Source organism: Thunnus maccoyii, chromosome 23, assembly GCF_910596095.1.
Source record: "Thunnus maccoyii chromosome 23, fThuMac1.1, whole genome shotgun sequence".
Lineage (NCBI taxonomy): Eukaryota > Metazoa > Chordata > Actinopteri > Scombriformes > Scombridae > Thunnus > Thunnus maccoyii.
Window position 1 is genome coordinate 25,225,305 of NC_056555.1, and position 15,544 is coordinate 25,240,848.

Sequence of the window (15,544 nt, forward strand, 5' to 3'; positions counted from 1 at the left end):
ATAAAGCCAGCAGAAGCGTCAGATAGGTCGGACCACCGTGTTTAACTACATATCTTCAAACGTTACAGTTACGACTGAAAATGACAACAGAAAAAAACAGTTTGCCACGTTCACAGATCTCCACAACTCAATCAACCACCAGTCATCTACCCGGAAGTGACTGTTGTTGTTAGCGTGACGTCACAGACTGTAGTTCTAATGAACGGCGGAGTGATATTTTTACTGATGAGGCTTTTTTCATTTGAGCGCGGCTACGTGTGCTGTCATGCTGATTCGAGCTCGTTCTAAATGTCAAGTTGACCAATCAGATTGCTTGGTTGAAACTACGTGTTGTATAATAAGTCATAACTCATGTAATAATGTATGAAATGTATGTGACACTGCTTTTCAGATTCCTTCTCCTAACTTACCTTTTGGTCCTGAGGGGGAGTTTTGTAAACGCTGCACCAGATCCTTCCTGCTGATCTTTTCTAAAACCTTCATGGTCAGCTGCAGAGCTCCATGATCCTGATGTTTCTGTACCATTAGATCCACTGTTTCCTCCCTTCCTGCTTTCTCCAGCTGAGCCACTGGGATGTGTTTAAAGCCCTCCAGGATGTCATCCAGCTCCAGGAACCACTTGAACTTCTTAAACTCATCTTCTTTTAAGTCTTCCAGAGTATTCAAGAGCTCCTCTTTAAGTTTCGCCATTATGCCCCCCTACTGGAAATAAGAGACATTTTAAACAGGAAGGACATGTATTCAGTTCTCATCTCATGACACTTTACCAGTATGACTTCTGTACATGTGCATGTTAAATGTAAATCATCTACTACTTGAACAAACAGGTCACAACTTTGGTTATTTTCATAGTTTCAATCTTTCATCACTGCAAAACTCATTACATCCACATTATCACCTGAATTCTAGCTGAATACATTTACATCCTCTGTGAGGAAGCAAACAACAAACTTTTTGCAGCCACGTTCCAAGTGTGAAGCTTTTGGTGTCTGTATTTCATATCAGATGAGTAGATCTCATTTTTATTGTTGCACTGTCGGTGGGCAGTATCATGTTTTTATGAAGTGCTGCCCTCTGCTGGTATTACAGCACATTTAAGGATAAACTTTTCTATTTTTACCTCACATACCTCTACAGGAGTTCATGAATGGTCAGCTGATAACGTTGGACGCTGAGAGGAGCTGTTTGTCCTGTGAAAACCTGAAGGGAAAATAATAATGATGAGATACTACACTTCACTGTTATCATTCCTGGTGCTTAAACTAAAAGCATTACAATTAACTCAACTGCATAAACACTCAAACAATGTGAAGCTCTCTTACTGATCCCAACCTGGTACCCAGGAATCACCACAGCTGCTCCTGTTTTATCTGATACTGGATCCTTTGACCCATCTGTAAACAGCTGTACATAATCACTGTATCTTCTGTCTCTATATGTGTAAAACTCCTGCACTAGGTCTGCTGTTTTGTTCCTATTCTTAATGTTCAGTAATTCCATGTCTACACGCATTTTTCAACACCCAGCTTGGTCTCACCGGCCACAGCACTGTCAGACAAAATTCAATTTCCTGGACTTTCATTTGGTTTGCTACCTCTCTGCCTTCCCACACAAAACTTGTTTTATGTCCTTTTCCTCTCTCCCGGCAAACCTCCAACACTCTCGTAGTTGGATGATTTAAAACCCATTTTTCCACATTATCTCTTCTTGCAGTTTTTGTCCTAGATGCTCAAGATTCATACCCCTCTTCCACATAGCCCATCATCTGCAAACAGAGACCTTTCTGTGTCTGCCGATATATTTTCAAATATATCATTTATCATCAATGAAAATATTGTTGGACTTCTAACACTCCACTGAGGTGTACCATTTTCTAAAATATGATATGATTTTCCGAATATTCTGACCCTATCTTAACCTGGATAGTCCTACCACTTAGAAAATCCATTATCCAATTAGAGATGTTTGCCTCAATTGAAGCCTGAAGCGTAATTAACAGCCCTTCTCTCCAAAACATATCATATGCTTTTTCAATATCAAAAAAACACTGCTGCCACTGTCTCTTCATTAACCTGGGGTCTCATTTATAACGGGGCCTGAAAGGGGGTCGTACGCCACTTCCCACGCAAAAGTCTTGATCTATAAAAACAAACTTGACAGGAGAATGTGCGCACCTGTACGTAAACTCTGACCCATGCGTACGAACATTTTGGAGACAGGAAATCGACGACACAGATGGTGAGGTGGTGAATTGAAGCCAGATTGTATAATAATCCTCTCACACACTTCATTTCACTTAATATCCAACATTAATTATAGATCCACATTATCATAAACATTCAAACCAGCAGTGTTATCTGTACTTAGGCTTGTTGTGAGCCATAATTAAAGGAGAGAGTCAGTTGTAAGCAGCGCAGCAGCTGCTGAAATGAATGATGTCAGGATGTGGCAGGTGACAGGATTCTGCAAAGTCTGGCTTGCCTTTCTCCAATATTAGCTAAGTGTGAATATAGCCTACTGATTCATTATCACCTCAGCCACGTTAACTGACTGATGAAATTTTCATCATCACTTGTAGAAATCCAAGATGACATCAAATAACTTAACTTAAACAAAAGTAACGAAAATATATTTGGAGGACAGAGTGTTAATAGATTCTTATTATACTGTGCATATATCAGCAGGTATGAGTTTAGTTTCCATGTAGTTTATGTGTGTTGTTAAGCACAGAGACACTGTAGATACCACGGTGGCTGCCACACACACTCACTGCCACATCTTCACCACCTGCACTCACTGTGTAAATTAGAGAAACACCTGTATGCTGGATTTTGGAGTAAATATAAATGAATACAGTGTTTATTGTACACTCATGCTTTAAAATTAATCATTTCTGTATCCATATTGTCTCTAATCTGCTGTCAATGTTTATCACTTTACCTCATGGAACTTCCCTGATTTGCTTTCCCAAAAATCCATTTCCCACCTGAGCTCTCTTTGGCCTTTACTGTTGCAATATTTCTTTTACAGTATATTGGATAATGATCATTTCCCATCTGATGCACATGCCAGTCACACTATGACACTAATGTATTACTTACTAATGTCAGATCAAGCACTGATTCCTTGCCACTGTTCACATCTATCCTTGTATTTCTGCTATCATAAATGCAAGCATGTCGTTTCTCATCCATCAATTCTTCAGCTATCTGGCCATTGTAATCAGTTTTGTCACTCCCCCATGTCGTACTGTGTGCATTAAAGTCTCCACACCACACTGTGTTTCCTCTATTTACCTTTTCTATTTCCTCAAGTTTACTGAGTTCTAATTTTCTACAAGGATTGTAAAAATTAATAACCACCAAGTTCTTCCCTTCTACCCACACCTCACTAATCACACATTCCAGCTCAGTTCCACTAACAATTGTTCTATATGAGATGATCTCCTTCACAAAGGTGACACAACCCCCTCCTGCCCCATCTCTCCTGTCCCGCCTATTTGACACATACCCTTCTATTATGAAATCTAGCTGTGGTTTTAACCATGATTCCTGGACACACACCAAGTCTGGTTTTTCCTTCTGGCTGTAGATAAACTGTTTGAAATCCTGCCCATTAGCAATCAAACATCTTGCATTCCACTGGAGGATTAACAGTGCAATTAATATAACCTTATACATTATGCTTCTTGACTTGCTTGATTACTTAACTCATCCCTGACTTCCTCTCAAATCTAGGTGATGAATGGCTGCCTTGACTATAATCTGGATTCTTTCTGTTTTCGACTTTACTGCTGCAGTTGCGTTTATCACTCCTGCTACGAACGTCACTAGTCTCCTTTTCTCTGCCGACATCCTCTTCTCAACCTCTTGTACCACACTTATGAGTGTTTGTTCTTTCCTACAGCCCTGCTTGTCTGCCTGCTTCCCCTGTCCAGCCATCTTCACTGCCTCTGCATAAGAGACTTTTACTATTATCAGCTGTACTGCAGCCTCTCGCTTCATCACTTCACATCCCCTGTATGCAACACTGTGTTCACAGTTGCAACATCTTGGCTTTGTGCCGACTCCGCACATCCCATAATCATGATCCCTACCGCACCTAGCACATCTTCTCTTACCCTTGCATACCTTAGCCATGTGCCCAAACTCCTGACACTTGAAACACCTCATTGATTTCGACACAAACTCCCTCACATCATCTGATAAATCCAAAGAAAAGTTCTTTAGGGAATATCTTCGGCATCAAATTCAGCTCTCACTGTTTCCGTCTCCTTTTTCTCAGCTCCTCGTTCATTCCTTTAGCATCTTTAACTGTATTGTTACACGCTTTCATATGCTCAACTAGCTCCTTCATACTGACACTAAGGGGAACCCCTGATATCACCCCCTTGCACCCACTGGGTTTCTGCTCTCCAACTTTCACTGTTTTTGTGATTTTAACTTTTTCTACATATAGCAGCTTCCTTGCCTTTTCTACTTGAGACTGTGTTTTACAGGGATGGATCTACGTTTTTTCTAAATCAGGGGCCATATTTTACTTGGAGGGGCCAAGAATATGTCCAACATCCATGCACAATTCCTTATTCATTATACATTCACAATACATTTCACCAGTCATTCCTTGTTAGCAAAGACACACATCATTGAATATATTTTGTCTATTTTATATTTTGTTTGTCTGGAGAGAAGCAAATGAAATAAAAGTTTGACCTCTACTTGATTGTGAATGCTCCTCAACTTTCATAACCCCACTGTCATGATGTATCCAGACAGTAAATAATTGTTAATCAATATATAGTTTACTTAAGTTCCATTAACAACATTTACAGGATGAAAACATGCATACCATCAGGTCCAAGGGGAGCAGAATAATTCTTTGATGGCTGCACAGGACTCTCTGCTCTGCACTGGGAAATGTCTGGAAAGAAGAAAATGAAATAAGACTTGCGTAACTCTTACTCAAATGTGAATGCATCTCCTTTTCTATAAGCCGACTGTCATCATGACATACACAAGCAGTAACGACCTAAATGCTGATCCAGAAGTAGCCTCATCTAATTCATATTCTGCTCAGTACAATCGCAGTATGAAGACAGTAACTCACCAGCAGGTCCTACAGGAGGAGAATAACTGCATGGTGACTGTGATGGTTCTGTTCCAGCATCACTCTGGCTGTCTTCATCCCAATCTGTGTCATCCAAGTTTGCAGCTAAAACACAAATACACGTCACAAAAATCCATGCTTGTATTCAGCTAAAACCATGTCGTCTGACAACTATAAAATAACAACTACTGGTAAAAATTTCAAGGAAAAGACTCAATGCTTGAAACATTCAGTGAGAGCTCTGGTAGACAAGAGAATACACTGCTCATTAAACCTCATCACCATAAGGGACAAGAACTCAGGTATTTGCTTAAATAATCTCACATCAATATGTCCATTTGTGAACTTCAGTGTGATGTTATATAGACTGCAGTTAGTTTTACCTGTTGTCATTATCTTGCTGTGATACTGCTCTGATTCATTTTGACTGACTGGGCGTTTTTTGGCCAAAAACCACTGAATATCCGCCTGTCGCTTTCTTTTCAGACTTTCTATCTCTGCCAAACATTATAATTAACACAAAAATGCAAATTACTAAGCACTGCATGGATTAACATTAGTGGCGTGCTGAATTCAAACCGGGACTCACTTCCACCAAACTTTTTCGAAGTAGGAGATCAGATATTTCCTTATTTCCGGTGTGTCTGGGACGCAGCATTTTTTAATTTATTTAGCAATGACTGACACATTACTTCACTTCTTTCGTCTTTAAGATGGTGAGCTCGTAAGTATAGGTAAACAAAAAAGACTGAAGTTAGCTAGCAGCTGTATGTGAGAACGAGCTAACGTTAGCCAGCAAGCTAACTATTACAGTACATTCCCACAGTAGTTAACTAACTAGTAATGTAGTAGTTTACCGCTGCCTAATGTCTGACAAACCTCAATTCAGTGACTGCAGTAAGTAAACGCTTTCATAGATTAACACGAACTAATGTGGGGAATCATAACTTACCATGAAGTTTCTGTGGAGGATGACACGCTGCGCGCCACTGTTCACTTCATCTCTACAGTCTCAAGCTGTGTCTTAAAGTCTAATTAAACCAGCGTAACAGTAAACAGTAGACATACTATAACCAGAGCATAGAAGCACTGTAAATGTTTTACTCAAATTTAGCACAATCCCCCTCTTCTTCTTCTGTCACTTCCTCCTTCTGCTGTGTAATTCTCTGCAGACATCATGTCTCACTGCTGCCACCATCTGTTCTTTACACACATTACGCGTCAAAACACGCAAAAAATAAAATACAAAATCGGTGTTTCCATAGGTGACGACTCACCAGTGGTCATACATAAACATGCCATTCAACAAGTCAGCTGCTATGAGTATCTGGAGGTTCACATAGACCAGTGTGACCCCTTAAAATAAAGCAAAGTCTACCTGGGACTCCTCATCACATGTTGCAGTGTCTGCCAGTTAAGTTACCGATCATTGTCTTGATTCATCAGTTAATCCTTTTGTCCACAAAATGTCAGAAAATAGTGAGAAATATCTGTTAAACTTCCCCACAGTCTAAGGTTACATCTTCAAATGTCTGGTTTCATCTGACTGACAGTACAAACATATTCAGTTTATTATCATGTTCGACAAATAAAGCAATAAATCATCACATTTCAGAGGCTGAAAACAGCTTATTTTTTCACTTTTGTTTAAAAAAAATGGCTAAAACAATTATTCAATTATCAAAATGGTTAAATAATCTTTTGTCCATTGACTAATCGATGAATCAACTAACCTTGCAGCTCTAGAAAGAAGATTTATTTTGTTTCATTCAATTAACTTTTAGAGGCTTGAGGAGGTAAAACAAAGTAATCCACAAGAAATAAAGCAAAAATTAGAAGAAAGCTTGGGGAAAAAAATTACTATTTTGTGTGTCCAAAATATCTTTATTTTTCTGAATCCTATCCTGTCCTATCATTTCGCAACCTCTTTGATTAATCCGGCGACACCTTTTAGGGGTCCCAACCCCCAGGTTGGGAACCACTGACATAGATAACACCCTAACCTGGACAGTCGATGCAGGACAGGTGTGCTCACGTGTCCAACGGAGACTACACTTTTTGAACAGGATGAGAGTGCTCGGTGTGAGTCAGAAAATCCTGCTTCGCTTCTATCACACAGTAACAGAGAGAATGATTCTGCACTGTGGAGTCTCAGGATGGTTTGACAACCAGTCAGTGCAGTTAAAGCACAGCTGCCTCATACAGAGGCAGTGGTAGAAAGTAACTAAGTACATTTACTCAAGTACTGTACTTAAGTACAGTTTAGAGGTACTTGTACTTTACTTGAGTATTTCCATGTGATGCTACTTTCTACATTTCAGAGGGAAATATTGTACTTTCTACTCCACTACATTTATTTGACAGTTTTAGTTACTTTTCAGATGAAGATAATATAACAAGCTTTTAAAATACAACACATTGTTAAAGATGAAACCAGTGGTTTCCAAAGGTAATTGGCAGGTAATAAACAGTCTGATTAAAAATAACAGGGAAGCCAGTATCCTAATTACTTTGCCAAGAACAGTCATAGAAGTATAAATAATACGAAATATGGGACCAAACTTAGCAAAAGATATAATTGAACCAACTAATACGGAAGGTGTGAAGGAACTGGTGGACAATAATATATATACACTATGTTTCTCAGTGCTGTAAATGAATTTGAAATAATGGATATAGTTAATAAATTTAAAAGTAAAAGGTCCACAGATTACAATGAAATTGATATGGCTTTAATAGAAGAAGTTATTGAGAGTGAGGTTAAACCTCTGACTTATATTTACAATCTTTCCTTTAAAACAGGGACATTTCCTGATCAAATGAAAGATGCTGAAGTGATTCCTTTGTAGAAAACATGATAAACATTTTGAAAATAGTTTCTCAGACATGAAATAAACGATCATGTCAGATGTGAACTTACTCAACGTCTTATCTTAGGTCCAGCAGTGCAGCAGCTCTCTCATGTTGTTTATGTCTAAATAAAATACATTATTGATCTCAGTGGGACGACGTGCTTCAGTTAGAACCCCACCATCATTATTCACCTCTGATTCTTCTACTTCATCAGTCTCTGTTACAGTAGGACGACCTGAGACTAAACTCTGATAATCAGTCCTGTGTGTGCAGGCTGCTGTTTCCTCATTACTGATAAAACATGACAGTGAATGATTCCCTGTATCAAATTATAGTAACAGTGGAGAGATGACAGGAAGCAAAGGGACGAAGGGAGAGAGAGAGAAATGGGGGGTAAAATGCAACAAAGGTCTACTGCTGGATTCAAACCACAGATGTACTGTATGTATATGTATATTTGTGTGAGTGTGTCTGTGTGTGTGAGTGTGTGTGTGAGTGTGTGTGTGTGTGTGTGTGTGTGTGTGTGTGTGTGAGTGTGTGTGAGTGTGTGTGTGTGTGTGTGTGTGTGTGAGTGTGTGTGTGTGTGTGTGTGTGTGAGTGTGTATGTGAGTGTGTGTGTGAGTGTGTGTGTGTGTGTGTGTGTGTGAGTGTGTATGTGAGTGTGTGTGTGAGTGTGTGTGTGTGAGTGTGTGTGTGTGAGTGTGTGTGTGAGTGTGTGTGTGTGAGTGTGTGTGTGTGTGTGTGTGTGTGTGAGTGTGTGTGAGTGTGTGTGTGTGTGTGTGTGTGAGTGTGTGTGAGTGTGTGTGTAGAATCACAGTTTAAAGTATTGAATTTAATTTAAGAGCCTTGTGAAAAGTTTTCTGCTGTTAGATACAAACGCAGACACACAGACTTCCTCGTTGTACTAAACAGGGATGTGCTGTATTTGTATTTGTATCTATATTGTTGAGGCAGCAAAATTATTTGTATTTGTATTTGAATAAAACACTGTTTTTGTTTTTATTACACTTTTAATTTTAGAAAATTAAAGTGTTACAATAAGTGTTCATGAATAAATTATCTTATGAAGGAGGTCCCCACACCAGGTCTCCAACTGGAGTCTCCCAGATCAGAGACGACTGCGCTGACTACTGAGATAAAACTCATCACCTCATTGCAGACAGACCTCTACCTATTTATACACCCATAACACACAGACAGCACAGCCTGTAACATGTAGAAGAACTTCAAAGGTGATTATTGCTTTGATTGGTATTAAGGGTCCAAAGTGAGCCAAGAAAACATTCCCCGCACCATTACAGCAGCACCAGCAGCAGGACTGTTGAAACAAGGCAGGTTGGGTCCATGGATTCATGCTGTTGATGCCAAATTCTGCCTGAGATTCATCAGGCCAGGCTACGTTTTTCCAGTCATCAGCTGTCCAGTTTTGGTGAGCCTGAGCCCACTGCAGCCTCAGATTTCTGTTGTTGGCTGACAGGAGTGGAACCCGCTGTGGTCTTCTGCTGTTGTAGCGTCCGCCTCAAGGTTCCACGTGTTGTGCATTCTGAGATGCGTTTCTGCTTTTCAGTTGTAAAGAGGTTATCTGAGTTAGCGAAGCCTTTCTGTCAGCTCCAAACAGTCTGACTATTCCCCTCAGACGTCTCTCATCAACGAGGCGTCTCCGTCAGCAGAACTGCAGCTCACTGGATGTTTTTCCTGAGTAAACTCTAGAGGCTGTTGTGTGTGAAAATCCCAAGAGATCAGCATTTTCACAAATACTCAAACCAGCCCGTCTGGCACCAACACTCATGACACGCTCAAAGTCACTGAGAGCACATTTTTCCCCGTTCTGATGTTTGATGTGAACATTAACTGAAGCTCCTGACCTGTATCTGCAGGATTTGATGCTTTGTGCTGCTGCCACATGATCTTCTGATTGGATAATTGCATGAATCAGCAGGTGCACAGGTGTTCCTAATAAAGTTCTCTGTGAGGGTATAAAAGATAAGTTAAAGAGAACAGACTTTGAGATACTCTGTTAATGAAACATGTCATGATTAGTTCATAGATATCTGATTACTGATCACTTCCTCAATCAATGGTTCCTGATGAACTCTGAATTAGCTGCTGAGCGACACAAAACTAATAACTACTCATTCATTTCTAATTTCATCAACAGTAGTTACTGTTTTTGTGTCTCCTCAGGTACAAAATAACAATTAACTTCTGAGGTTTTACTGGGAATCTACAATGAGTTCCTTAATAACAAACCTGAGACAGCAGGATTCTCCAAACAGATTTAACAAAGAAACATGTTTTCAACTCTTCAGCTGTGATAAAGGAACAAACTTGTCCTGCAGTAGAACAGAAAGAGCAGAAAATATTACAACAATAACACAAACAAACACAGCAGGTGGTGTTTTCATCTGGATAAATGTCCATTTGTCTTCTGAGTTCTCACTAATTGATGTTCCAACAGCCTCCATCCAGTTCATCAAAGCTTTTCTATTGGCTGTCTGCTCGCTCTTCCATCTAAAGCAGCGTTCCTGTAACTTCTGGGGAATTCTCTGTTGTTTCTGATGCGCTCCCATCTGGAATCTTTATCTTATCAATGAATGGAGTTACATCACCTTTGTCAGCATCTCCTCCTGATCCTGCGACTCTCTGGTTGGTCAGATTTGTTTTTCTGCTACCAGGAGAAATAACTACAACATAAGAGCTTTGTTTCAGAACAACATTGTTGCTGTTCCCTGTACAATATCATACTGGAATTATTATGTGAAAGATGGAAACTGGAGAAAAGTGTGGACTCCACAGAAAAGGTATTCTGATGATTATTTTTAATTATTTAATGAAAAAACAGCAAAATACTGGTTCTAGTTTGCCAGATGTGAATTTTTTCAGTTTTTTTTACTTTTACTTTACTACTAGTAAACTTGTTAACTTTGGGTTTTGGACTGTTGGTCGGACAAATGAAGACATTTGAAGACGTCAACTCAGGCTTTGGGAAAATGTGAGGATCATTTGATTTTAGAAAAAATTGCTCAGCAGTAAAACCAACATTGTTAAGCGTTCAGCTGATTGAGGCAGTGGAGGAGAACAAACACCTCGAGATCTACACTGATAACAAACTGAAGTCAAACTATCACACTGACTTTATTTTGAAGAAAAGACAAAAACGGCTTCTTTGATTCTGACTGTTTTATGTTGAGATCTTCTTATATGTGTTTTATTCAGAGTATTATGACATTCTGCATCCTCTGTTGCCATGGTAACACTGATGTTGCACAGAAGGACATCTACCAAACCCGGAACCTGTCAAAGACTGAAAACCTGCTGCTTCACCCACAACACCCTGTTCAGTGAGCTTCAGCTCCTCCCATCAGGCCCACGTCTTCAGGCCTCCAGCTGCAACAGTAACAGAGCGAGGAATTCCTTTATCCCATCAGCCATCGCTCTCTATAACACACAGCAGCACATAAAAACTCCTGGTACTCACAGCAGTACTGTAGTCAGTGCTGCACAGTGGAAAGTATGGTATTGTGTATATTTCTGGGCTGCATTGTGTGTTCTCTCACATTGAATCTTTGTACTCCAGGAGCACTGCTGGACGCTGCTGTGTAGTAGTTTAGTGTGTTTTATGAAGGATGTGTGTCATGTGTGGCGATGTCTTGATTGCTTTTTTCTTCTTAGTGTGTGTTTCTTTTATTGTGTTTGTTTTGGACAAACACTGCAAACCAATTTCCTTCTTAATCTTAATTTTTTCTCTATTTTTTGACATTTGATAGACAAAATGATTAATAGAGACATCTCTAACTAGATTTACTCTCCTCTCATCACATGTTTTAAAATGTCTGTTTTCATGTATTTATTCCTCCTTGTTGTGCATGTTCAGTCTGTATGGATTGCTGTTTTCTTGTATCATCAGATACAAAGAATAACGAAAACACAGACAATCTAAAGTTAGTTAATTTCCTGGAAAGAACCAAGTACTTTAGCAGTAATTTATAGGTCAAATAAAGACAGTGTTCAGTTGGTTCACTTCCAATGAATGAATTCCAGTTGCTAAGCTAGCATAAGCTAAAGTCTTTTAGTCAGTTCACAGCAGGTCAGACAAACATGCAAACATGTTTCATCTGCAGAAAAACATACAATTCAACATATATGAGAATAAAGTTTCCAATAATAAATGACTGATGAATAAATATGAACTCAGGTGGAAATGGAAATCTATAAATAGACCAAATTACACAAACAATTCTTTCCTGGAAACTTTGAGGAAATGAATAAGAAATTATAAGAATAATGAAGCTTTAAAATAAAATGTAACCATAAACTCAGATGGCGTCCTGGTGGTCCAGTGGTTCGACAAAAAACATCTAACAGATCCACAGAAACAAAACAAAGAACACAGATTCAATCAAATATAGTTCATTTATACACAAAGACAGAAAAAAATAACTACAATAAAAATAGATGTTATACATGAAGCTGAAGCTTGACACAGAATAAAAACACTGCAAGTTCATTTATTTCCACAGATGTTTATTAGAATTTGGTCTTTGTTTCCCACCACCATCATCCCACCACCCTCCCTTCACAAGTCTATAAAACTTCTCAAAACCAACGTTACACAATGTTTTACACAAAACTAATAAACATACAGGAAGAAAATAAATCAGTAAAAAAAAAAAAAGATTCAAATTTAGCATATGAAACAAAAATAATCAGTAGATCAGTGAATAATGAAAAAAGGTAATGTCTGTACACAAAGTTTAATAATGGCAACGTTTTGATCCCACTTGGATCTTCGTCAGGCCAGATTGTTTAAAAAATAGAAAACACACCCATATTTATACATCATGACAAACTCTATGGTTAAACATCCAAGAATTCAATAAAGTACACAGAAAAGTAATACAAAAGCCATACTTCAAAATATCAAACATTCATCTTATATATAAACATTCAATCAGATTCATCATCCCATATATCAAAATCTACATCACCTACATTCAAAAATATATTTTAATAAATGACAAGAGAGAAGAAACCTTAAATTCCTGTACAGGTATTAAGTCTTTACACCCTTCTATAAAAAGTTAACTAGATCAAAAAACAATAAGAAAAAGAGACACACCTGAAGAGTTTATACATTTTAACATTATTTTCATTATTATTTTTTATAAATACATGTATAATTTTTATTTTTATTTTATTTTTATTATTATTTTTTTCTTATTTTTGTTTATTTTTTGTGAAGCACTTTGAGCTGCATTTTGTATGAAAGGTGCTATACAAATAAAGTTTATTATTATTATTATTTATTATTATTTTCAAATATATATACAGAGTCCGTTTGCATCATTATCACTGTGTGCAGTGTTGTACAAAACATGCAAGATGCTGCACTAATGTAGAAAAGATGTAAAGGATGTGATTGGATAGGGCTGGATCACATGATCTCATCTACAGGTTTAAATTATATAGTTATTGTTAAAGCCTCATGATTGGCTGATCAGTGTTTACTTACAGCCTGATGCAAATGACTTGTTAAATATCGTTATGAGATATAAACTATTCATTTTGACATAATCATCATCATCATCATCATCCTCATCAACCTTTATTTAAACAGGGAGGGCCTTTGAGAGCAAGCTCTCTTCTACAGGGACGAGTAGCTACACTACATATAAAAGCTCATGAAAGTTACAGTAAACATCAGCAACAAATCATATATAAGAACAATAGAAACAATAAAAGTACATATAAAAACAATTAAAGCCACAAAAATAACAGTATCAACAGATTATACAACAACTGCTCTCAGATTTAAATTGATTAAAAGAGATTAACTCGTCTAATTTTACAAGCTTCTGCAGATTGTTCCAGTTGTGTGGAGGAAAGTATTTAAAAGCCAGTTTCACAATATCAGTACTAACATGATGATCTTTGAAGACTGAATAGTCTTTGGGACCAAGTACAATGTGACAATGATCTATAGTTAAAAAGACATATAAAAGCATATAAAAGCTGGATACCTTTAATATTCACACACAGAGCAACTCTGAAATGTCATCTGGAGCCATGAAGAGCCTTTAAAAGTAATCAATCAAATCTTTACAATCAATCCTAAAACAAACAGGTAACCAGTGAAGTGATGATAGAAATGGAGTAATATGATCTCTTTTCCTGCTTTTAGTTCAAAGTCTGATAGCAGCAGTGTTCTGTGCTGGTTTTATAGATATTATTTGAATATGTTTTAATGGTGAAAACAGGACTGGACCAGCTGCTGATATGATCATCAAAACTGAGACTGGAATCAAAAAATACAAAGTTTTTCACCACAGAACCAAGATATGATTTGACCTGCATGCAGGTTTTCTGGACCAATGATAAATTCTTTCACAATTTAACTGAATGAAATTTGTGGACATCCAATCTGTCACATCTGTCACATCTGGGCCCGTATTTATCAAGCGTCTCAGAGCAGGAAATCACTCCTGACTGGCCAAAAATGATCAGAGTGACGCATCTCTGCTTCTACTTTTAGGAGAAAAAGCCTTTTATCAACTTTCCAAACTTGGTAAATGATTCCTATCTCTGCCAATATTTCGGAGCTGCAGGAGATGGAGTTCAGGCAGAGATATTCCCTGAGAGGAGAGATGTTTTGGGAACGCTTGATGACACTGAGCTTATTAAAAGATTGTTTGGACTAAAACAGAATCATTAGTGAGACTGACTTTGTGTGTGATGCAGAGGAGAACACATGATGTTTCTACACAACATCATTTAAATAAATACAGAACGTCCTCACAATGTTACACTTTATGGTAACGGAGAAAATGCAGCTGTGCAACAGTGACGATTCTGTCAGAAGCGACAATGATGGAAGTCATGAATCAAACTTTGATCTGGCTTAATGCACGTCGTAAAGATAATGAGCATGACGAGGGTCCTCAGTTACAGCCCACTAAAACTTTGATTTACACACAATCATGTCATCTGCATAATGAAGGATATCTCAACTTCATTACAACAGCTCAAATATTTTATAGGCTTATTTTTTATTGAGGCTCCTTCAAATAACAGCAGAGCTACAGCCTGATATTTGAGAGAGGAGGATGCACCTGAACAATATATGTTTCTATTGTTACGCTGTATTTACCTTCATGTAGAGAACACAAGTTAACTTGGGGTGTAGTTGAAAGAGGAATTGGACAGTGGAAGAGAAGATGTTCTTCATGGAGAGGGTTTGCAACATGTGTCTGTGCAATATGTGCAAGATGCAGCACTATTACAAGCTGTGAAACCATGTGGCTGAACCAAGATCATTTCACACAGCTGACTCTAATTACCTGTTATCTTCATTAACATATAGGCTACATTTATCTCTCAGGCTTTCTTTACACTTTGTAAATATCATCTTATAATGAATTTTGGCATCATAGTTTTGTTCCATAACCTTGGTAAGTTACCTGCCTGGTTACCTGCTTATACACATAATATACCAAATTACCACTGTTTCATATTTCCAGCTGAGACTGTGAGAAAACTACAACACGTCATCATTATTTCTACTTTGCTGCTCTGACTGTGGTAAAAC

General features: G+C 38.0%; 1 protein-coding gene across 1 annotated transcript in view; it reads right to left on the minus strand.

Moving 5' to 3' along the window:
• The window catches only part of LOC121891258 (NACHT, LRR and PYD domains-containing protein 12-like), a 10,607-nt gene extending 4,289 nt beyond the window's left edge, over positions 1-6,318 (minus strand). Inside the window, exons 1-5 of the mRNA XM_042404084.1 lie at positions 6,059-6,318; positions 5,107-5,211; positions 4,849-4,920; positions 1,130-1,200; positions 411-699 (exon numbers count right to left, since the gene is read on the minus strand). Of these exons, the coding sequence (XP_042260018.1) occupies positions 411-690 (280 nt within the window). The 5' untranslated portion in view covers positions 691-699; positions 1,130-1,200; positions 4,849-4,920; positions 5,107-5,211; positions 6,059-6,318. The remainder of the gene's footprint in view (positions 1-410; positions 700-1,129; positions 1,201-4,848; positions 4,921-5,106; positions 5,212-6,058) is intronic.
• Positions 6,319-15,544: the final 9,226 nt, after the last annotated feature.